General features: G+C 40.6%; 1 protein-coding gene across 1 annotated transcript in view; it reads left to right on the top strand.

Moving 5' to 3' along the window:
- Window positions 1–24537, top strand: part of CD109 (CD109 molecule) — an 81200-nt gene that overhangs the window by 4491 nt on the left and 52172 nt on the right. The window contains exons 3-7 of the mRNA XM_074581361.1: window positions 10525–10553; window positions 14173–14403; window positions 14549–14674; window positions 23601–23640; window positions 24273–24357. Of these exons, the coding sequence (XP_074437462.1) occupies window positions 10525–10553; window positions 14173–14403; window positions 14549–14674; window positions 23601–23640; window positions 24273–24357 (511 nt within the window). The remainder of the gene's footprint in view (window positions 1–10524; window positions 10554–14172; window positions 14404–14548; window positions 14675–23600; window positions 23641–24272; window positions 24358–24537) is intronic.

Below are 24537 nucleotides of genomic sequence, written 5' to 3'. Positions count from 1 at the left end.
CTGGAGTACATATAAGAAAAAACCTCAGGTTTCTGTGCCTGTTGTTGAATCCATCCTGCTGACAGGCACATTAAGCAGTTTGCAGAAAGATGGAAGTAATGATGCCATCCAATACTTGAGCTTTATCTTATTGATTGGATGCTGTTTTTGAGGTTTGAGGGAAAGAGTCCTGCAGCTCAAGGCTTACGTGTTTGTATGTGAGGTTGTTCTGGTCACCATGTTCTTTACCGATATCCAGCCAAGGAGAGTGTGGCAGATTGAGCGCTTCAGGCTGTTTCACGGTACCTTGAGAAGGGTGAAATAATTCAGTCATAGCAGAAATGGTGGCAGTGGGGGAACTTTTACAGAGGAGGTAATATTTCACCTGCCATTGTGGGATTTCCTGTTGCTACTGTGAAATTGAGGGGCTTTACAGGTTTTAGGAAAGGGAGGACAGAGAAAAATAAAGACTCTGAATTTTGGGGGGAAAAAAAAAAAGCCAATAAACAACAGGAATCAGGAGGTAAGATGCTATCAGAAACCCGAAGGAAGGGAAGCAAAGGGAGAAAGCTCTTGAGGGACTCATATTAAAGTGATAAGCACACATTACCCTAACACAGCAGAAGGGTAAGACATAAAGTAACTAAACATGATCTTATCACTGGCTGAGCCCCAACAAAATAAAGGAAAACTGCATGTATAAACTGAAAATGACACCAGATTACAAAGGTTGAGCTTAAAGGAGTAGCATGGGTAAGAAAGGGCAAAACTTGAAAGGCCAAACCGTGAGTAGGAAAAAATGTGAAGGATAATAAGGCATGATTTTTAAATATCATATTGATAGCTTGAAAGCTAGCAAAGGATGTGACTTGCTACTCACTGTGATGAGAAGAGCATTGGTCAGTGATGCTGAGAGGCAGTAAGTGTTCCCTCTTCAATAAGAGGATTAACTAACTGCCATGGAAAAGGGTAAGAATTAAGGCAACAAAAGGGGAGGAACAGGCTAAAGAGTGCTTTGGTAAAGTAGATGTTTAGGCCTGATAACATTGCATGTAGAGTATTTAGGGAATTGATTGAACTAATTTTAAAACTGCTGGTGAAGCTTTGGGAGCACGAGTGAAGAGAGAAGTTCTGGAAGATTGAAAACCTGCATGGTGTTCCACCATGGTCTGGCAGGGGTTGTAGGTGGAGAAGCAGCGGGATATTCTTATATTTTGACTTTAGTAAGGCTTTTGATAGTCTGGTGTGGCACTCTGACAAGCCAGCTGGGGAAGCGGGGACAGCATGGAACTCTTATTAAATATGTTTGTGGCTGGATGGAAAATAATATTCACAAAGTAGGTCTACGTGGTTCACTCTCAAACTGGAAATGGATTGCCCTGAAACTGTATTGTTCAGTATGACTGACATGGGTGAAAAGGGGAGAACGTTTATTAGATTAGTGAAGGGGTGGCAAGGATGCTGGGAGGAAGGATTAGATTTTGAACTCATTTTGGCAATACAGGAAATGATTAAGGGGAAAAATGGAGTGTGATTCACTGGGGCAGCTTCATAGTTCTGCTCTTGTTGAGGAATAAAAGAGAGTGCATTTACGGGGTGGGGAACAAGGTGAGGCAGCAGTCCTGCAGAAAAGGGTGTGTGGGTGGGAGGCGGGTGATGGTTTAAAGGTACGAAAAGGTGAAAGCTTGTAAGTAATACTGTGGTGCTCAAAAAAGAAGACAAATGCTGTACTCGAATGTATACACAGAAATATTTTCTGTAAGCTATGAGAAAGTATTCTAGTAATCTTCACAGCTCCAAGTAGGTATCCTGGGGAATGCTGTGCCTGATTTGGGGCACTCCTCATGGAGGCTGTGAACCAACTGGAGAAATTCCAGGGAGAGCAGAGGGAAAGATGGGAGATCTCTGAGGAGGCAAGTTCAAACCAGACAGAAGAAGGTGGGCCTTCACATGAGATGGAAATAAATTGTGGAACTCCGTGTCCCAGGTGTTGCGGATGGAAAATGTGATTGCACAAATTCATGAGATAAAAGTCCATCAAGGGGCTCGTCCAGTATAAAGACATTAATTTTGGCTTTTCAAGCCCCAAGCCTCAGATTGCATAGGCTGGGAAGAGTACCCAAGCACTGAGTACTTGTTCTGTTTTTACGCTGTTCAGATGTCTGTTCTTGACCGTTGCTGGAGATGGGACCTTGGGCTAAACAGTCTTTTGCTTTGACCCTGGGAGTCTCTTCTACCTTCTGGAAAGCATTTCAGGAGAGATGGGAGGAATTGGGGTGACATGTCAGGAGAAGTGCGCTATGCACCTGGTTATTAGCCTTTAGATACATAAAAGGTAGCTTTAAAGAGAAAGGGGTGGGTACTAACAGTGGATCTCCAGATGGGTCTAGGGTGATGTCCTTGGTGGTGTCTAATTAGAAAGAGACCCACAATGAAGTGATGAGGGTTATATAAGCACCTGCAGAGGCAGGATACAGTTGGGAAATTCATTGGGTCTCCAGTCATACACAGGTGACTTCTCTTTTCATGAGACTCTCTACAACTCTCTGCATTGGCAGCACTGCTGGTTCCCATGCTCTGCTATCCCTGACTACCTGTTTGTGAAGGCAGAGTTGACATTCTGTCTGCAGAGCCTGAATAGCACATGGCAAGAAATGATGCTGGTTCACCTACATTCACTGCGATCCAAATAAGTATGTGGGTAGAAAACGTGGCCAGAGTGACAGACCCTTTCTCCCCTACTTCTCCAGCTTCCTGGAGCTGTGAGGTCCAGGTGCTTATTTTGTATGGTTAGGGAATTATATTGCCTTTATTTACCAATGAAGGAAGTTTCTGGTAATATTTTTATATACTTAAATAATTTTGTGATCTCAGAAAAGTTTTGTGGCTTTGTCATCACAGACTCTGAATCCATTCCAGGAAACGGAAGAAAACTAATACGAAAACAAACCTTTTTTCAGTCCCTCTAAGAGGAAACTTAAATAGTTCCTGAATGTTTTATTTGCAGTGAATGAGTTTGAGAGGTGACTTACTTTGGAATTTTGCTACAGTTGCAGCAATTGATGCAACGAGGGTGGTATTAATACTGCCAAATCTCTGCCATAGACAGGCATAGACACATTTTGTCCCAGTATGATTTCCCTATGTTTAAAATCAGAATAAATACTGCAGCTGCTTTAAATGGCAGTAATAGTGGCTTCATCTGTGTTTATTTCATGGACATCAGAATGGATAATAATGATGGCCAACTGTGCCTTGTAATCAGGATGTGCAGATGCCTGTGAGTTTGTGTGTTTGTATAGAGTCACCAAGGGAAAACTAAGTGAATGAAATGAATTTCCCATTTAGTTGTGTAAAAGGCTTAAGTCTGAGATTATTCTGAATTGTCTGTGTAGTTTCATAGACTGGATCTGATGTCAAGAAAGTTTTCTCTGTAGTATTCAAAACTTGTCTTGCTAACAGCTGTAAATTTATAATTCTCAGGAATATAGTTGTTTGGGTATGGCAGGCAGTGATAATGTCATGTGCATGACAAGAAGTCCATGGATGGCTCTTAGAGACTGGTCTCAGGGAAAAGTCGAAAAGGGCCTGTACTACTTGCGTCTGGGATGGTAGTTGCTGGACAGCCGTCAGAAGGTCTCTGATTAAAGGGGTGATTTAGTTTTAGAAATATGAAGCCATTTTGTTTTCCTACCCAGCATGCGGTGTCTCAGATAAACCACAGAGCGTTTTAAGTATTGTGTTCTTGCAACAGGCGGCTCTCTGACGACTCAGCTGAAAGTGGTAATAATAGTAGAATCCGTAGAGTTGGTTGTTTTACTTTAGAAAACTGAGTGGAGGATTAAATGTCTAAATTATGGCCTAAGTCTAAAAAGAAAGCGGAAGGGACAGTCTGCAGGAAACTTGGTGTTTGCTCATGGAAGGGATGGATCATGGATGCGGCAGGACAAGGGAAGGGTCTCCCAGCATTGGCGGTGCCTGAGCGGATGGGAGACAGTGGTTTTCCTCAGGGCTGGATCTGCAGTGCTGGTGAGAGAAGAAGGGCTGAACTGATAAAAGGGACAAGTAGGGAGGTACCACGACTCTTTTGCCACGTGAAGTAGAAAGACATTGGGAATGCCATGATGAGGGGGCAGAGAAGAGGAAGATTCTCTTCATACCTTCTGGTAAATCTGTATCTATTCTGTCCTGGTCATGAGTGTTTCTGGTTGTCCCTTCTATGGTTGTGTTTCCACCACTCTTCTGATTGTGGGGTAAAAGCAGACTGGGGAAAACCTTTGGATTTAGCTGGAGAAGGGTTTTTTTTTTTTGTCATGAATTGTCCTGGTTGTTAGGAAAATATCCCTGCACTCTGCATTGCAGACTGAAGCTAGAACTTGCTAGCGACTGCAGATTTTGGTAAAACATAGCTTTAATCACAAAAACATCTGTGCATGTTGCCTTTCTCCTGTCCTCTAAAGCTGCGGTGCCCTGTCTCTTGGCCGGACCTTCAGGTGATAAATTCTGTCCAGTTCAGATTATTCCTTCTGTCCCTTTATGCATTTCTCCATAGGCAGTGCTGCTACCCTGCCTCTCTCTCTCCCTTTATGATTTCTGAATGCTTTTAGCCTCCAAAATTGCAAAAAGGACTGAAAAGGATAAGGGGGTGGTGGAAATAGGGAGTAGAGTAATGAGTGGCTGTGGAGGGAAGTGTATGTAGCGCTGGCAGGCAGGAAGGCTTTAGGAGGCTTTGTGGAGCAAGTATATACCTCTTTACTACAGGCCTGTTGGCTTCATTTGGCTTTGGATGTCAGCCTGGATACTGATATCCACTAGCAATCCCTATTGCATGCATTTGTGTGCTGTATTGCCCCTCCTTCTATCATCTGGACCAAATTTAGTCATAACTTAACAGTAGTGGCTCACATTATGTATTTTGGGCTACTTGTGTAACTAACCAGTGCTAATTTGTGTGCTAATTTAAAAATAATAGTTGAGGAGTATAACACATTTAAAGAAAACTGCGAACTTGACAGATTTGCAGGCTTTCTTTTATGAAGAAAAAATACTTTTCACTTTTCACTCCCTGAACAATTTAGGCCTTGGTATTTATGCTTCCTTCTTTTTTTTTTTCTTTTTTTTTTAAAACACAAAATATTTTGGATAGGAAGAAAAATCTGGAAGGGCATTGAAGAACAGTATTTTTTAATTTCTCTGATGTTAAAATGAGGTTTTGAAATAGAATCCGCAGCAGAAAAAATTCCATTTACCACTGCAAAGATTATGTTTTTCTGTAAACATTTTCTAAGCATGGATATGTGAACACAGCTGCCAGAAGAAAGACGTGGCATCATTTCAGTAAATCAATCCGAAGTGATTCCAGTTATATTTTTCTGTTCTTACACAGGACTAAGAAGGAATGAGAACAGGTGGAAACAGTTAAGTGAGAAAGTTTGTTTGTAGTGATACCTGTCATACGAGAGAGAATATAGAGTCAAGATCTGAGTTTGTGTAAATTAGTTAAAGGCTGAAGTGCTGCTGTACTTCTTTATATTGGCACAAGCTCTAGTTCACTGTGCCAAGCCATACAGTCATTTTTCTGGAACCTCTGTCCTTTTTGGGGAGTGGAAGCTGAAACGTTTACGTCTACTCCTAGTGCTGGTGGTGTCAGCTCAAGAAAGGGTAGCATAAGTTTCTGGGTTTGAGTCAGGCCCATGTAATGGGAAGAATGTAAGATGCCATCATTTGTGCAGCTTTCCATAAGTCTAAAAAAAGATGCATGTATTTGGCTCTGTAGAGTTTTTTCCTATTTGCTTTGCTGATAACAAGACTATTGGACCTCCAAAAAATGGCATGGTGGCAAGGTACGTTAAAAAGATGGCTTAATTTCCCACTGCTGTCTATACCGGTAACATGTCCATACCGCATTGCCTTTGGTTCCTCTTCTGCTGGACTGCCCTAAATGCCAAGGACCGAGGAAAAGGAGGCAGGACAATGTGGCGTTTGTTTCCACAGTATTTCCATGTATTTCCTCAATGCAGTATTTATTGAATGAATACAGTACAATCTTCAGGAATTCGGTGAGAGAAATCATTTTGTGAGTGACGAGGAAGGATATTTTTTCTTGAAGGATCATGTGACTTCTGTGGGGAATGTTTTGGTTGTTTGTTTTTTAACTTCCCTCAAGATTAGTCTGGAACAGTCCACTGAATTTTTCCTGTCTCCCCTGCAGCTAGGGCATGGCTCCCAGCTGGGAGTTTTCTTTAACTAATCCCTTGTGGCAGCAGGGACCCAGCTCTCGCCTGGTTTTTCCTCTCTGTGGCTTGTTGCAGTCGTTCTGCTGCTGTGGGGAGCAGATGCGATGAGTCAGGAGGAAGCATTTTGTGGTCTGCGATGCTTGGTGCAGGTGGTGTAGCTGTTCTGGGCTCCTTTCTAAACCTACTTCCACTGCCTGGAGTTAGTTACCTCTAACCTTTGGGAGCTGTATTTAATAACTGAAGGGATCCGTTGCAGGGATCTGCCAAAGGAGGGTGACAACTGTTGCCATTTGTGGGGACGGTGGACTCAACTGATGTCACGTGTAAATCACGTGGAAGTGTTACACACTGCATGTGAGTAAAAGTGTCCAGCTGCATGATAGCAGAGCTTCCAGCGGAGCAGTGCCACTCGCTAGCTGTTGGACAATGGTTAACTCTTTATAAACCTGAGATTGCTGTAGGATTAACTATAACTTCAATTCATCAAGCGGTCAGAAAAATGTGGTGAATTTCAGCAATTCAGCATTGGCATAAAGAAAATATTTTGCCTACGGCTCTTGCTTGAGCACATCCGAAGCCATCCCTGGGCATAGCTGAGCAGAGCTCCAGGGGACTGACTGCAGCTTGGTAAGTCTCTGAGAACCTGGGAAAATATTGCATGATGGGGAAATTCACTGCAACGCCAAAGAGTTTCGGATCTGCCCAGGCTGCTCAGTTCCTAACAAAATAATTATGTAGTGACATGAATTGGAAGATTACCTCATGCCTCGGAGCCTCTTTTATGATTTTCACTGGCTGGCAATGAGACGGCGCTCTGGGCTTTATCAAGGCAGCCAGGGAGGCTGTAGCTCCCTAACACTGCTTCAGGAGGTAAATAAATGCTTTATGAGTTGCACAAAGGAGAAGTGACTGTGATTTAAATCTCCCTCCTCTCCAACTGCTTCCCACTCTGCATTTGGCTGTATTTGGCTCAGAGCTGATGTTAGGTCTCCCAGGCCTGGGAACATGGAAGAAACGCAGTGTTTCTACCGTAGGACTGTGTGTGTACTAGTGTGTTTGCATTGACGTGGGTAAAGATGGAAACAGAAACCCCGTCGTGTGGGCTATGGTATGAATATCAAATTTGTTCTTGGTGTTTCCCAACATACTGAAGTCACTGCTATAGCCATTGCTATAATTAGCTGTGTTGGATAGATTAATGTAGCAACACATCTGCATATTCACGCAGCTGCATGTGGCAAATAAAACTAAGTTCCTATTCCTTGTTAACAATGAATTATCAATTATCAGCAGTAACAAAGTTCTTTGGTTTGTTTTTTTTCTCCTGGTGACACAGTGGCATGGGTTGTGGTCATACAAACCCCAGCTTTAGCACAGCCTTATTTCACAGAAGGATGGGAACTAGAGAAGGGTTAGGCTTTTAGTATATTTGAGAGAAATTTCAGGAGTTAGTTTATACAATCTCAGTTGTTGTTAGTTACCTTACATCCGGCCTCCTTTACCAGTGAAATATCATAATCTCTTAAAAAAATTCTTCCTAGTTAACAGTAACTCCATCTCTCCTAAGTTAGGAAGCCATAAGTTTCCTTTAGCTAAAATGGTGTCTCTTTTAGTGCGATTATTTGGGCATGGAGTTGTTTGGGTAGATGTTGGGATTAAATATATCAGCGAGTTGAGAGGGGTTTACGTTGCCTACAAATGGGTTACTCTGCAAGACTGTGTAACTCCCTCCCTGTGGCTGGCGGTTGTCCTGTAGTCCTGTGTGCCAAGCAACCCTGGCTGAGCATGGGGCTCCCTGCCACCGTGGAATGGGGCAGGGTGCCCTCTCCGCTGGCTACTGGGAAAAGAAATGTGTATTTTGCCTGAGACTTCTGACTGGAAAACCTCAAAGGCCGGTGGGGTTGCTCAGAGTCCGTGACTGCATGAGCTGCTTCTTGAGTGAAGAGGAGAGAGGGATGATAGGAAAAAAAAAGTGGCTTTAACGGTAGCATAAACATGTTGTGGAAAGAACTGTGTTGATAAGGGCCCAATGCCACCCATCCCCATTAAGCTTTTGAATACCAGAATGAAGTACTGGAGTGTGCTGCCCACAAACTTCATTTGTGGGATGTGAGTCATTTGGTTTAACTCAGGTTATAATTTGAATAGATGGTACATGGTGGATGGGATTTTTGCTTTAGCACTCTGGCAGCAGCCAGAACAACCTGCGTTCAGTCCATCGAGACTTCCTTCTCTTTGCCCCTGTCAAAGTAAAGAATTCCTTGACTTTTAAAATTAACATTTATTAGAGTTCAAAGGTCAAGTGATTGCTTCATCTTGGAATGCTATTATGCCAGGATCAAGAAGGACATAAATAAATTAATTAACATTTTTTGCTTACACCGTGAAACAAATGAGTAAAGGTGAAAGGGCTGGAAGGAATGTCCTATGAGGAGTGGCCAAGACTTTGGGCTTCTGTAGTTTGGAGAAAAGGAGGCTGAGGGGCACCTCGTTGCTCTCTACAGCTTCCTGAGGAGGGGAAGTGGAGAGGGAGGTGTTGAGCTCTTCTCCCGGTTATCCAGTGATAGGATGGATGGGAATCGTTCAAAGCTGTGCCAGGAATATTTCTTTACTGAGGGAATGGTCAAACACTCAACCAGGCTTCCTAGAGAGGTGGCTGATGCCCCAAGACTCTCAGTGTTTAAAAGGCATTTGGACAATGCCTTTAATAATATGCTTTAACTTGGTGAGCTCTGAAGTGGTCAGGCAGCTGGACTAGATGATCGTTTTAAGTTCCTTCCAACTAAAATAGTCCTGTCCTGTCCTGTCCTATTCTATCCTATCCTATCTTAAAATACATTACATAATTAAAATAAAAGCTGTATCCCTTATGGCTCCGTGACGTAATGATATCCAGAAGCTGAATAGCACATCTATTTGGATTCTAAAAATTCAGTCTATGTGAATGTTAAGGAAAATGTTCAAGTGGAGAACATGGACGTCAGCCCCCACCAAACAGAGAAGTAATATTGCTGTAGACTGGAGTTCATACTTTTGCAGCCCTGCAAAAGGTATCACATATCTTCATCAACCATGTTAGGAAGGAAGTGGTGGAGTGGATGTAGCTGGTGAAGAGAAGGCTGAGAGGCTTTGGAGTGAAGAAGAAGCTTTAGGTTGTCGTAGAGGTAATGGCTTGACATAGACATGCTGCCACTCTGCTGACTTTGTTTCATAGCAGTGAAACCACCAGGTAGGAGGTTATCATTAGAGGGAATGGCCAGGATTAAGGCAGTTTTTTTGCCATTTTGCCTTTCTCTAATAATGTGTAGTTTAAAGTCTTTACCCTTTTTATTCCTTCTAGAAAAGTTGTTAATCTTGATAAAAATGACGACAAAAAGTAGTTATTTGCCTACTAAACTGCAGAGGAGATTAATACAAAATATCCTGTGTTTCTCTTACATGTGAAGGAGTTGCAGAATCAACTTCTTTGCAGAGGCAGGGGGATGCGTTAGTCTTAGGGCTGTGGTACCTACAAGGGGAGTCATTCTCAAGGACAGCAGTGCCCAACCATACCCTCCTTGTTCAGGTAGCTCCCAGCTGGGACACCGTTGGCACCCTCAGACCATTATTTAAGTGGAGCACTGCATTTTAGTTTCTCTGGGCTGTTTTGCTCTGTCCGGTTCTTTTAGCAGGTTTGGGATGGTGGTGATTGTTAGGGAGTTGCTGAATCTGGTAGCCTGATGGTGGGGGGATTGTGTCTTTGGCTGGGGTATTGGGGTTCCCCCCTGCTGGTGTGTCACTGGGCTTGTGGTGTTGGGGGCGTGATGGGCTGAGCGCTCCCCTGGAAGAGGCTGGGTGTTACTGGGGTTCCCCACTTGCGTTCTTCCTTCATGCTCCTTGTGTCTGCGCAGATGAGCTGCTTATCCCACAACCTAATGGTGGCTAACAGTGGCCTTGACAGGACTTGGGAGGAGTAAATGTGGGGAATGAGATGTTTAATGAAGTATAAACACAGTATGTCAGTACTGACTAATGCAGCAGTTGCTCCAGGCTGTATATTTTTTAGTTTCATGTCCGGACGGTGTTTGGCAGCAGTCAGCTGGCTGATAAGTGTGTGCATGCTGGCCAGCCGGCCGCAGCCATTGCATTTGTGTTGACAAGACGGTCCATGTACCCAGAGCTCCGGGGGAATTCGGTTGTCTGGTGGGTGTTATGAGCACTGTGGGAATGGGGGACGATGACTGCTCGTTTAAATAACATGGTAATATTGATGTTTTGGTAAGTTTTTATAAGGTTTCTGACAGTGTGGTATTTCTTCTTTTTTATTTAGATTCCTTTGGGACTCTTGTTCTTCCAGTAGTAAGTATTTCTTTCCTTTCCTCCTTCCTCAGAAAATGTTGACTCTCTGTAATTTTTCATCAGTGGGTGTTGATGAGATGATATATTTTGTGTGTGATTTTAGCTGTTTTCACATTCTCAGATCAGCGTATTTACTGACCAATAAGCCAAGGAGTTTTCAGATCAAGAGCTCTGCAGCTTGTAACAGTAATTACAGGATTTGGGAGCTGATTTCCAGCATCAGCACAAGCTATCATAAAACCTGAACACAGAACTTTGTGGTTTTTTTGAATCGCTGATACCTATTTCTCTATTTCAGACACACTATGGGGGCTAATTAGAGCTGAAAGAGTCGTGCAAAGCAATAATAGAGAAATATTCAAATAAAAATGTATTTATACACAGGATCTGAAAATGCACATTCAGTGAAAATACATAATCAGCTAACTAGTAAAAAAAAAGGCATAATATCAAATTGTGTGTTGAATATGAATCGTGAATTTATAATCCTGGATGTTCATCTTGAAAACCCAATCTAAAGAATTCTGTATTTGTGTCAGGAAAAAAGTTTTACCAAAGTCTTTGTTTTTTTAAACATCTGTTAGTCTGAATATCCCTAAATCCAGGGGTTTAAATTCTGATCTCAAGTAAACTGTATATCTGATGAAATAATCTGGAAACATTTCATCGATGGATAATCAATTACAATGAGCAGCTCAACATTATGAAGACTACTAGGTTGAAATGTATCTGTACAAACTGTAAATTAACAAACATAAAAAATTCAATTAAAAAAAAAATAAATTAACAGGTTCCTTAATATAATCTGGCCAGGTTTTAAAGTGTCCAAGCAGCTAAAACTAGGCGAGGTGAATTCCTCCCTCTCTTGCTACTATCTGAAGTGATGAAAACTGACTCATTTTTTAATAGTAAGATGGTTTATTTCATTCGTGTAGCCATGGTGGACTTATGTTTTGCCTGAAGCATAGTTGGCTGGTAGCAGGAGGTGGGTAATAAGTTTCTGGTTTCCGCTGTCATCTTTTCCAGAGGAAACAGTAGCTTCCTTGTCTGAGGTGCTCGTGACGGTGGCTGGTGTGGTCAGGAGAAGTACATGAGGTGGCCTTTTTCTCTCTCATGTTAGGAATGCCAAAATGGGGATAGTAATGCCATTCACTTGGGGGCCATGTTGACTAGGACAAAATATTTTCATAGCACGTTCCTACCATGTACTGTTAAAAGCTGCTTTGCTCACATCTGGGTTGAGAAACCACCCTTTAGAGAAGGAGCTGGTGGGGCTGAGGTAAATAGTTACCATTACAGTAGCAGTGACCTTCTGGAAGTATTGCATTAGTGCAGTCTCCGTTAGCATAATTGAGTGAAGGCGGGATACTTTGCACTTCAGCTGACCTAATACACTGCCATGGCAACGCAAACTTCATTGCCTTTGGCTTTTACATCAAGAAAGGTACACCAGGCAGTTTTGTCACCATGTTGCAGGAAGGAAAGATCTTTTGAAATATAAAAAGTATAAAAATCCAGGGAGCACCCCACGCTGTCTGTCATTATTCGTGATAGGACAAAGATACAGAAAAATATGTGAGGTCTCTACATGGCATTTACAAACTTTTAAAGAAGAAATCAAAGACAATCCTTGCAAGTATGTTAAAATAATGCTGTAAGAGCACAATTCACTGCTATGATGAGACAAACCAAGCTGATCCTCCCCCCCCGCTTTTTGATTTTGAATGCTTATAATCTTTCTTGGACTTCTTGTAGAGAATCCTGTCTGCTTTTTAGGGATTACACCACCTTTAATAAATGGTAATATTAGTAAAATTATTTTTGAGGTAATATTTGACAGATGCAGTAACTAAGGCTGTTCCTCCTATTTAATATATTCCAGAATACTTGGCGTGGAAGTTGGAGAGTGTTGAAATATGTGAATCATATGTTCTTGGCAATGTGTATACAAAAACCTGCAGTTGAAGAAAATGCAGAATCTGTTTCAGTGTGGAGCTTTGCACCTAAAATTTTGTTATATAAGGCCAGATTTTAAAGGGGCAACTCTTCTTTCTGTGTTATCATACGCCTGCTCATGGGTGAAAGAGAAAGCCTGTTTATTTTTCCCATTCCTGTTTTGTTTTTTTTTTTTTTTTTCCCAGAAAAACAGAAACAGTTTACAGAAAGTAAACAGAGAGGGATGAAATTGTAGTTGACTCCTCTTTATAGGTAAACACACAGAGAAGGAACCTCATTTGATACAGACATTTGCATCTACCTCATTTGTCACCCTGCGACATTTTTCCCTGTTTGGGAATTTCCGTTACTTCACTGGGCGCTCTTAAAATGAGTTTTGACAACATGACAACCTTTCATTATAGAGCTTGGTAGGATACTTTTGAAGTGCTGTGCCTGGTGAGTTAACAGCCGTAATTTTCATTACCAGTGCAAGAGGAGTGCTTCATTTCCATATGTTATGCTGAAAAATGCAAGCCTGTCTGTTTTAGTTGTCTTGACTTCAGAGGTTTTACTCCAGATTTACTGTTGTAACTGCAAACAGAAGCATGTGACTCCTAAGCTTTTTAGCAGGGCTACTTGTTGGAACGAGCTCTGTGTTGTGTTAAAACCCTTTTCCTTCTTCAAAGAGACACTCCTAAGCAGATGGCAGGGATGTCCCTGGGGTCATTCGTTGTCTGTGTAGGCTCTGCTTGAGGTGAAATTCCCATGTGCTGCAGCAGCTCTTCTTTGAGCCTTTCGACCTCTGTGGCTGGGATTCCTCCCACCTAACTTTAGGAAACGAACTGAATTATGAGCTCTGGATTTCCTCTGTCCACTGTAGAGACAGAGACAGACATGTGCATGGTTATTCTGATTTTACCTGGTCTAAATTTCTTTGCCAGTGATGTCTGTCTATGTTTACTGCCAGCACTGAAGGAGCCTTCGATGTCTATCCTGAATAAGTTAACCATATAAAATGTCTCTTCCTCTATTCCTTAATATTTTGGGAAGAGTAATTATTTTACTTTCCAGATGGGTCGCAATATATGCTGTAATGTTGAATCATTAAACTGAAATGAGACAAAATCAGTGAGGTTCCTGTTGAAAAACAGTACCTTACTTCATGAGATCTTAATTCCGAATTTGATTTTTCTATCCCATAGGACATGAAGCTAAAGCTTGTAAAAATAAGTGCAAGGTTTTCTTACTGTCCTGCTCATATTGGCTGCATATATCTTCTTCAGCTGGTTGTTTTTTTTTTTTTGGAAAATTCATTACCAAAAAGTGATGAAGTGTTGAAGTCAGAAAAAAATTAGCCCTCAAAAGCAAGCCCAAGAAATTCCTAAATATCTGTGAAAAGAAAAGAGGGAGCACATTGTGTGTGTGTGTGTCTGTGAATGGTGTAAGAATACATAGATATTTATATCAACAAATATGTTGAAAAGATGCTTCTGCTAACACATTTCCAGGTAATTGTTGAAATGACACTCTAAAGCCCTGAAATCATCTTTCTCTTTTTGAGAATTTACATTAGTTGACAAGTTCAGGAATATGTCAGATTGTTGCATCAAGTGTTTTTGAAATAATAATATCTTCAATAATATTTTGGATAGTTAACAGAGAGTCACTATTTTCTTTTTAGCTGCCTTTGAACAGTGCTTCTGGGAATTATGAATTACTGGTGGAAGGCCATGCTGATGGCCGGCGCATCTTCTCTAACCGTACCAGCTTGATGTACATGTCAAAGAGCATCTCCGTATTCATCCAGACCGATAAATCTGTGTATAAACCAGGACAAGACGTGATGTTTCGGATTGTCACTGTCTATCCTGATCTCAAACCTTACAAAGCGTCTCTGAATATATATATCCGAGTAAGTATCCATAGGAACCTAGCTATACATTGGAATTTGTCATATGTTCCAACTTTATGTGACAAATAAAGATCAGATGTATTGCTAGCTAAATCTCTCTAGCAAGACCACTCGCATTTAACATGCAGCCTGACTTTTCTCCTAGGACCCTCGGAAGAAATTGATTCAGCAGTGGTTGATGGAGGAGGGTGATTTGGGCGTAGTATCCAAAAAATTTCAGTTATCAATGAACCCTCCACTAGGAGACTGGTCCATAGAGGTGGAAGTGAACGTGAGTATTAACATTGACAAATCACAGAGAGATTTCATTTCTCCTGGTAGGCATGCATAAAATTGTTTTTATTTCAGCGAAGCAGAACCAGAAATAAGCATGCGAAATAAGATGAGAAAATCCTTCCCTCGTGGCAAACACAAGACATTATGCAAACCTCACAAGATTTTCAGCAGTATATGGTTTTGTAAGGAAAGATATAAAAAGAAAGCATACATATTTTATTCTAAGGTCTGTGTTTTGATTCTAAAATACAAAAATTATTTAAAAAGTGAGGGTTTTTAATATTAATTTAAATGAAAGGTCTTATGGAGTACTGAATTTCTTAAGTGAAACATCCTTATGTTTATTTTGTAAGTGAACATAGAGAAATTCATTGTGCCCTGCTGTGCAGCCAGTCACTGTCTCAAGGTGTTTGGAATCAAAGACTATTTACAAATCTCTGCCTAGTTTTAGGGGTGTTACAGCAATTCACAATGACTGGGGAGTTACTGAGGAAAAAAATAACTATGCAAAATAGAAAGGATGAATAGTAAAGCAAAACTATTGCATAACAAAACTGGTGTGATCTAGTTTGCACGTTGCTATTGGCAATAGTTCTATCAGGCCAATCCTTTAAGCTGTACACTCCTCATACACCATGGAATATGTTGCAAAAACAGCTGGAGGTTTAGCTGTTCAAAACTCTGTGTGTCAGGTTTATTCAGCCTGCTTTAAATGCCTGTAATTTGGGAACTGCATTTCCGACTTGGCTTGCAGTGGCCAGTCCAGAGACATTTAGCAAGTACAAACAGGACTGTTTAATATTCCCTAATAAGGGAGGTGATGGGGTAGAAAGCAGAAAAACCTCATGTGACCATCTATTACTTGGGAGTAATACTTACCAGTACCAGTTATATGCTTGATTGATAGATTTCTATAGGCTGAGGTAGGTGAGGGTGGTGCTCAAGTGAGTGTCAGGACCAGATTTTTCAAACACGTTCTCATGTGGGTGTGGACTCATTACTATTGTCTTTGATGGGAAAAATATTTTAAGTTGTCCTTGTGCTTGGCTCCTCCTTCCCATCGCTGCGCTGCTGTTCAATAGCTTCTCAGTCACGCTGAGGCAGCGGTAGTGAGGCTGAGAACTGAAGCGCTCCAGGGAAGTGACCCAGATTGAAAAGCATCTCTGTGTTTTTCTTTGCCTAACCCAGACCAGTCCACTGATCTGGTTGACAGCACGGCCTTGCTCATGGCTGCATAGGTGCTTTTCAGCAGGCGGGCAAGTGTGGCTCAGACATGGGAACAAAGGCTGGGGACAGTGTTGGGCTTCTTCAACAGCTCACTTGCCAGGCGAAAAAGTGCTTGTGAAATCTTGCTTGGGCTTTCTGTGAAGTATTGAGTAATCCTTGTGTCAGGAGGACACTGCTGAAGGAACTGCAGCAGCTGTTTTCAGGATCTGAATGTGAATGCCACTCCCTCCTGAAACAAAACCAAAAAGAAAAGGAAAAAAATAACTGTAAAATTGAAAGAAAAATGTCTTTGATTCATCTGGGCTAGTGAAACAGCTATGATAAAACAGATAAGTGAAGCGAAATGTTAGTAGACCATAGGAGATGGTATTCTAAAGTTTAGCCTTCTAGTATGTACTACAGAAGTCTAACAAGCATGGAAAATATATGGCAGGGTGGGAATGTCTCTCAAGCAGTGAGTAACAGGGAGAAGACAAATAGGGAACATTTTGTTCACTGTCTCTTCCAATGCATCGCTCGAGGGCACCAGGTGAAGGAGGTAAAGAGCCCTTTCAAAACAACTGAAACAGCGTGACCGAACTGTAGAGCACAGCGCTAGTGGGTGATGTGAATACTGAAAACTCAGGTGGAATCAAAAAATGTCCGGACAAATTCACAGAATTACAGTCCATTAAGAACCGTTAACTGGAAGGCGCTGAGTCTCAGGCTGGCACAGTGTCACTGCTGGCTACCCTGGTTGATGCAGTTCTCTAGGTGTTGAACCTTGGCTGCTGCCAAAGACTGAATGAACATTGGCCTTCGTGTTAGATCTACCGGGGTGAACTCTTTCCTAGGTTGTCTTTATCATATCTCATTTTCCCTACTGCTACATCTTTAGAGCTTAGGTGTTTAGCATTGAGTGTGACATTGAATGCAGTGTTTGGGGTTCTTGATAGAACTGAATGCTTCACTGAGTGCGTCAGTGGCATGAAGAATACCCTGGCTGGGGTAATTGGGCTGGGCTGGGCTGGGATAATGTCCGTCACACTAGGGTATCTTTCTCTATTCACCATTGTCACAGGAGACAGCTCAAGGTGGAAAGTACTGCAAAATGCTTTTGGTACGTTTAACAAAATGCTCTCTTGGGAAAAGGTTAACTTGGGCAGAGCAGAAATGAGATTCTTTTTCTCATTTACAGAGGAAATGGTTACTATTTAAGAAACACTGCATTTAATAAGTGGAAGAAAGGGGAACTAGGAGATAGATATCAATATAAATGAAAGTCTGAACTCTTGCATATTTGTAGGAAGTCTAAAGATCCCAAGGAAAACTTGATAGTTAATTAAAGTATGGAAGAATTCTTAAAGTTTGCTAGGAGCAAAAAAAAATCCAGTGGTGGCAGAGCCCAGTAACATGAGGAAAGAGTAATTATGTGGCAGAGATGAAAGCATTTAATAGGGGTGATGGTTCTGTGTGGTTAAGTGAATGTCAATGTGGGGAGATTTGAGAAGACCAACAGAAGATTAATATCATTAAGAGAAAAGAGTAAGTGAGGTAACATGGGAAACTCTAGACCTGTCATCTGACATGAAAAAATCAATGACAAAGGTGATTTGGGATTCCACTGATAAAGAATTAAATTCCATTGATAAAGAATTAAATTCTTTAAGGCTGTTATGGATTTGATCAATAAGGTAGATTTACTGATGTGACAGAATTTGTAAAAGCTTTTCATTGTACAAAATCCTAATGAAACACAGCAATGTATGTGAAGTCTGTCAAAGAAGAGAGGATCGATTTTTGGGCAATTGACGCTCACCCAGGACGTTTCTAGTATAAAATGGTGACAGAGTTTGTGGCTGTAGCTGGGGAAGCAAGCATCATGGAGGGAGACTGCAGAAGTCTCATCTGTTGACTGTATATCAAAGATACATTGGATGAATCAGTGGATTTATTGATTACAGTCTGTGAGTGCCACTACAGATTTTAAAAGGCTTTTTAATCTACTAGAGAAAGGCATAGTAGAAACCAACTAATATAAATTTAAGCCAAAGAAATTCTCTTTGGCATATATGTGTCTTTCACCAAAGAGCGTCTTAATCACTGGAACAAAAAAAAAAAAAAGGAGTGAGGGTTTCTCTGTTACTCAGGGTTTTAGCATCTGGGATGGTTGCCTTTTTGGAAGATGCATTATAACAATGCGGGTTGCTGGAGTAGCTGAATACTTGAGTAATCAAACCCGGGGTAAAAGCAGGTCAGGCTAAATGGTTTCTTCTGTCATGAAGCTCTTTGAATTGAAAATTAAAATAGAGGAGAAAAAGAACAGTATATTATATATAAAAAAGAGTGGTAGGCTTTGGGGTCCAGAAAAACCAGGCTATTCTTAAAATGCTTATCCTGTGGGAATAAAACAGCAACCCCGAGCCCCACACATAGAAGCTTATGTTGTTTACTTTCAGACTCCTTTTCCTTCATCATTCACACCTGCTCTGCTTTAATTTTCAAATTCTATGTTAAAAGAAAATAATTACAAAGCAATATGCATTATTTCTGTAGCATGTGCCTACACAGCATGTTACGTTGGATAAGGCTATTATGTGCAGAATACATTAAATAACTATTGCAATATTCACACGATTACCTTAGGTCTGTCTAGTGGGTTGTCTCACAGACTGTTATTTTTCTCATAGCTGTCATTGGGGTAATGAAACCTGCAAGAAACCTTGCAGAATAAAGGAAAATAACTTTTTTGATGGGAAACTGCCTCTGAATCTCGTGGTTACAAGTGAGCTTATGCCCTGAAATACAAGGTTATATGAGATGGGATTCAGTTTGAGGTTTAAGAGGAGTGGTTGTCTGTTTGTAGGTGATGTGGTGGAGATTTAGTTGGTGTTCAGTGAAAGGTAGTGAGGGACCCGAGTCACTCTGAGTGACTATTCACAAGTATTGGCTTGATATTCCTCACTCTTTTGCAGCTGTTCTGCTGTCCAAGGGAGGTACATTTTTTTTCTGTGCCATATATAAAGTTGTATGGATTCACCAATCCCTTTCTGATAACAGAGGTCACCGAGAACTTGGATTTACTGCTAAGGAATACTTAGTATATATCTGGCATTTTTTAATAGATATGCCTATCCTTAATATTATTGCTAGCCCTGGGTCCACATGGGATCCAGTGCAGCTTATGGATCCACTCAGGGCTTTAGAAACATCTTCAGATAGTAACACCAGGCTGACCTCTGCATGACTTAGCTATCCTGATGCCACCACCTGAGCTTTCTAGTTAAATAGTCCAACCTTTCTATCTCAAGTTTCCCTCTTGTCTTTAAAGAGTGTTGTTAAGTCAGTAAATAGCTTTTGCCTCCCAGTGGTTACAGATCAGTTCCCAAGTGTACCGAGTTTGGATTCCTGGAAGTACTGCCTCTGAATCCTGTTTTAAATCAGGTTCTGGCTGCTTGCTGCTGTTAAACATCCTGTAGTAGTTTTTAATAAGAGTTCAGGTGTTAGTACAGCTGTTCCAAGAAAACTCAAGACGGAGTAATTACAGTCTGGTTCCCAAGTCTCCACCTTGTATTTTAGTTGGATATCTTATATTTCCTGTTGTGGAGCCTGGTGCTGAAAGGCTTTTAGTTGTTGAATTTTAGTAGTGGGCGTGTCTGACCAGAAGTTGTTCCTAGTTATAAGGCATTTTGTAGTGTACTTTATGAAAATTGTTATTTGGAAATTTATGATCAAATATTGAAGAGTAGTAACGTTTCAGGTGCAACAAGAACTTTCTAAAATAGTTTTGAAGGGTATTATCTTTTATTAAAAGCTTCTGCTATAAAGCAACTTTCATAATCAACGGGGGTTGATTATATAATTTACACTTTAAATTTTTTAACTTTTGAGGTTTTATGTATGTTACAGTGTATCCACAGAGAATTTTGTGATGTTTTACTGCTAGGCAGCTACAGATTTCACATTTCATGCTTCGAGTCTGAGGTTACGTCATTACTTAGAAAAAGTGTCACCAAATCAGACTGTACGTAAGACCTTTGGAATTGACTGTGTATTCAGTAGTTTGCAAATGAGCACTGATATTTAATCAGGATGATCGCGTGAATACTTGTGACGTTGGTAGGACTCTGCTTAGTTTCTGGAGGCCGCGGTGTTGGATTTGAGCAGAAGTGTGGGAATTCACACAGAATCTTATTTTGGGGTTTATTTCCTGAGTGTGAAAATAAAGCGCGAAAGTGATCATGAGATGCTTCTGTTAATTCTGTCTAGGTAAAAATCTGTTTTCTTTAGCTGCGAAGCAGGAGCTGGGGCGGGTTTCTGCCGGGGGCCGTGAGATGGCGGCGTAGCCCCGGGAATACAGCCGCTGCCAGCGCCGCACTTCGGCAGGGCGAAGCCCTGGGACCACACCCGGAGCCTCTCCTGATGCTATAACTGGTGACGCCACGTAACTGTCAGAAACAAATAAGAAAATGAACCTAGACCAGATTCGTTTCGGGGAGTTTCGATTGCCAAAGAAGAAGAAAAAATTCAGGGAGGAAAAAAATTCCCGAGATCTCACTTGTTGGATTAGACCCAAATGACTTCAAACAGGACTGGTTCAGCACAGCAGAGCAAAACCTGGATTGTAGTTGTTAGTGATTCTTAGACATTAGGGTCCACAGCATCTTAAGGCTCAACTGTAGAAAGGCTCCATCATCCTTACGATCTCAGAATACTTATATGGATCTCTTTTTGGCGCTCTTTTCTTAAAACTCTGGGCAATGTGCACAGAATGTAATAGATGTTTTGCAGCTTAAGAAATACTGATTTAGAGCAAAATGCTAATAGTCTGGAAGGGTGAGTGTGTTTAAGAAGTAAGAAAAGGCATGGAAAAAAAAAGAACATACTAGAATAAAGGAACGCTGGAAACAAGTGGAATAGGCATGGTGTTGTTTTCATATCTTAAAAAAAAAAAATCTCTTGGGTTATATATATAACTAACTGCTTTTCTGCAAAGCCACCACTCCTGGAAACTGGTTTAACAACTTCCGCTTCAAAATATTTGGACAATACTTGCCAGAGAGACAGCCATGCCCTGAGGAACTAAAATGAAACAGAGGGGTTGGAGTGCTGTTACTTGTCCTATTCCAAACCAGTTTGGCTGAAAAGTGTGTGCTAGTGGGAAATCTGGCTTGGTGTTCCAGTCGTCAAGATGACCTAGTAGGGGTCTTTTCCTTTCCCTGCACCATGACGCACAGCCTGCTTTCTGTCATAAAGGTTGTCATTTCAGAGAAGGTGCAGCCAAAACCACTAGTCTCACGTTAATCTCTGTTTTCTACTGCTTACAGTTCTCTTTGCTTTTAATTAATTTTTGTTTCGGACTTCTAAGGTAATGTGAAACAAAATCTCATTTTCAAGGGAGATGCTTTTTCATCCTGACCGCTGGGGTAATATTCTGTTAATGGTTTGCTTAATGGCAAGGGTGATATGTATGTGCTTAACATTGGAAATAAAAGATGTACAGAGAACCAGGCATGAGATAAATTCACTACAGGTTATTTTCCTAAGATACCTGTTGCTGAGATTACCTGTTAGTAATCTGATTGTGGACTGCATGTCAGTGCTGCAGCATTTTGTGTTGTAAGGATTATGATCTCCACAAATGTTGTGAAAATAGCACATTTTGTATATAGCTTTTCAAACCTAGGAATATTAATATGGCAATTATTGTGGTGGTCAGTGACTTAATAATGAAATTAGTCACAGTCTGATTTTTACTTTGATACAAGTCTTTTGCTAGGAAAAGTGTAAATATAGAGGCTTGGTCTGAGATACCTAGTTTGTGAAGTTGTCGATCAGGCAAGAGAGATTATTAGTTATAATTGTTTCCAACTTGGATCCTGGTCCTATCCTAGGGTTTTTCCCACAGGAGTTCTCAGTTTATCCTCTCTTGCCACAGAGACTCATTCCCATCTGACATATCTTGATGCTACATGACAATCAGTTATCAATATTCAGTCTCTTTTGCCCCACGTTTCAAACCATGTTCACTGAGATGCTCCAGCACACATGATAACTTGTAGTGATGTCACTGTTCCCAGGAATAATCAAAGTAACCGGACATCTGAGCTCCACAGCAACATAACCTCATCATGCAATTGAGCAGCAGCTGGGGATATTAACCTTTCAAAATAGCCACCTCCTAGTGACAGTGTTGTCTGTCTTGATCTTTCCTCTATCCCCCAGAAGAGTCTTAAGCAAAGAGGCAAAACAGGCTTTCCAAAGGAGCCTCTCCCTTCCTGTCCTTTGGGAGGTGGAGACTCTGGTTTTTCAGCCCATTCTTCCAGCCGAGCCGAGCTCAGATTTTCCTCTTGGAAAATCATTGCTCCAGCGTAATCCCTGCGTCAAGCAGATCATCTGAGATTCAGAGTTCTGGTTCTAGGTGCTGCTGGTAAATGACCTCATGCCATTGGTGTGATGCTGTAAAAAAATCATTGGACTAGGGTTACATGTCTGAAGACAAATGTACATGCTTGGTCAGAATCATAGAATCATAGGATCATAGAATAATTTAGGTTGGAAAAGACCTTTAAGATCATTGAGTCCAACTATAAACCTAACACTGCCAAGTCCACCACTAAACCATGTCTCAAAGCACCACATCTACACATCTTCTAAATACCTCCAGGAATGGTGACTCAACCACTTCCCTGGGCAGCCTGTTCCAGTGCTTTTGGTGAAGAAATTTTTCCTAATATCCAATTTAAACCTCCCCTCGCGCAACTTGAATTACTCCCACTTTAGCAAGGAAGAACAATTGAATAAGACAATAAAAAGCAAAATTTATGTGGCTGACTACCATGACTTTTTGGTCAAGAAGAACAAAAATAGCTGTGGAATATTTAATGTTCAGAGAGTATAAAAAAAAATTTAAAAATTAATTTCCAACAATGTGCCATATATGGCCTGATGTACCACATCTCAAAGATATGCCAGAATATGCTTTCAGATATCCTCCTGGGGAAAATCAGAAAATAAGTGCAAAAATTAGAAAAATAGGAAAATAGAAGAGAATACAAATAGGAATGTATTGTATAGTTGTTTATTTCTTCCATTATTTTAAACTAAGAAATAAACAAGACAGGAAGATATAACCCAAGAATATGTCTGCTGAAGTAAGTATTGACTGTAGACAGTAACAAAATTTTAGCTGCCTTTTGAGCAAATGAGGAACCTTAAAATCATACATGCTTTTGAAAATGGTCTTGTCCTCTAGACAGACACTGTAGGAGCTTCCCTTTGGTATAGAGATACTTGAGTTAATTTTAAATGAGCTGTTGAAGATACTGCTGGTAGGTCAGTCGTGGTTCATCATTATGACTGTGAGTACTTATGCTAGGTAGTTTTATGCTAGCTAGCTCTGATATTTGTTTTTTATACAGAAATCAGCTGTATGTAGATGTCTGCAGATCAGAAGCTCCACAAACTCTTCCTTATACTTATTTACAATCTGCTGCAAGTGAGCTTCTGTGTCCTTCTGTGGTGCAGATGCATACTACTGGTTCCTACAAGAGCTCCATTACAGGAGCTGATAATGGTGAACCATGATTTAAAATTACATCATGTCAGAAATTGTGATTTAACTTGAATATGTGTGGGATTTGGACTAAAAGGTATGTTAAACTTGCTAATCTAACCACAACTGTATGTATTTTCTCATGATTTTTTTTCAATAGGGTCAAGTTCATTATCAAAGATTTAAAGTGATGGAATATGGTAAGTGTCACTTAAGGGCATTTAGTAGTGACGAAAATTGGTAGTTGATGCTCCATTAATTTAGACTAGCTTCCCTTGACTAGCACAAACCTTTTGAATACTTTTGGAAAGTCTAATTTCCAAATCTCTAGCCTGTCTGAGACTGACGCTGTGTCCTGGAAAAACCATCGTCTTATCAGCTGCCCTGTTTATCTTTGTTAGTCTTAATGACCTACTACTGTAGTGTCTGGATGTCATGCAATCTTTAAAATACTTATCTTAAGCCTATGAGATGCAGTTATTGTCCCTGTTTTTATAGGATCATGAAGGCAATGTGTTCATCCCCAAATATCTGTATAGTGTCTGATCATGAAGCTTGTTGATGACTCTGTAAATGCTGAATAGGCTAAATATTTTATATTTGAGCCTTACAAGCTTGTGCGCAGGCTGCTTTTATGATGCTTAGTGTTATCCTTTCAACAAAAAGTCTTAGTCTGAGGCACGCATAGGGTTGGGTTAAAATTGTTTCTTACCTTATGTTCCTCAGGAAACTGTAGTAGTCTTTATCATATTAAATTTCTACCCTTATTACTTAAAAAAAAAAAGAGATTATTTCTGTGTGAATTTAATGCTTTCTGTAATTTTTCTTTTAGTTTTACCAAAATTTGATGTTATGATAACAACACCATTATACTACTCCTTGAGAGAAGAAGATGTAACTGGTGTTGTCACTGCAAAGTAAGTAAATCATTGATACCATTGTCACCCTCACTCTTAAGAAAATTACTGGGGGGTCTAAGTGTCAAAGTGAAAACTTAGGTTTAGAAGCTAAAAAAGTGCTTTCTAGTCAAAATTAGTTGTCTAGCATCCATTTCTAGTTACTAGATTTTGTTGTAACAACATTAGATAGATTTCAGA

This window comes from Larus michahellis, chromosome 3 (genome assembly GCF_964199755.1).
Source record: "Larus michahellis chromosome 3, bLarMic1.1, whole genome shotgun sequence".
NCBI lineage: Eukaryota > Metazoa > Chordata > Aves > Charadriiformes > Laridae > Larus > Larus michahellis.
The sequence above is the reverse complement of the archived record's forward strand: the minus strand, read 5'-3'. Positions and strand labels throughout refer to the sequence as shown.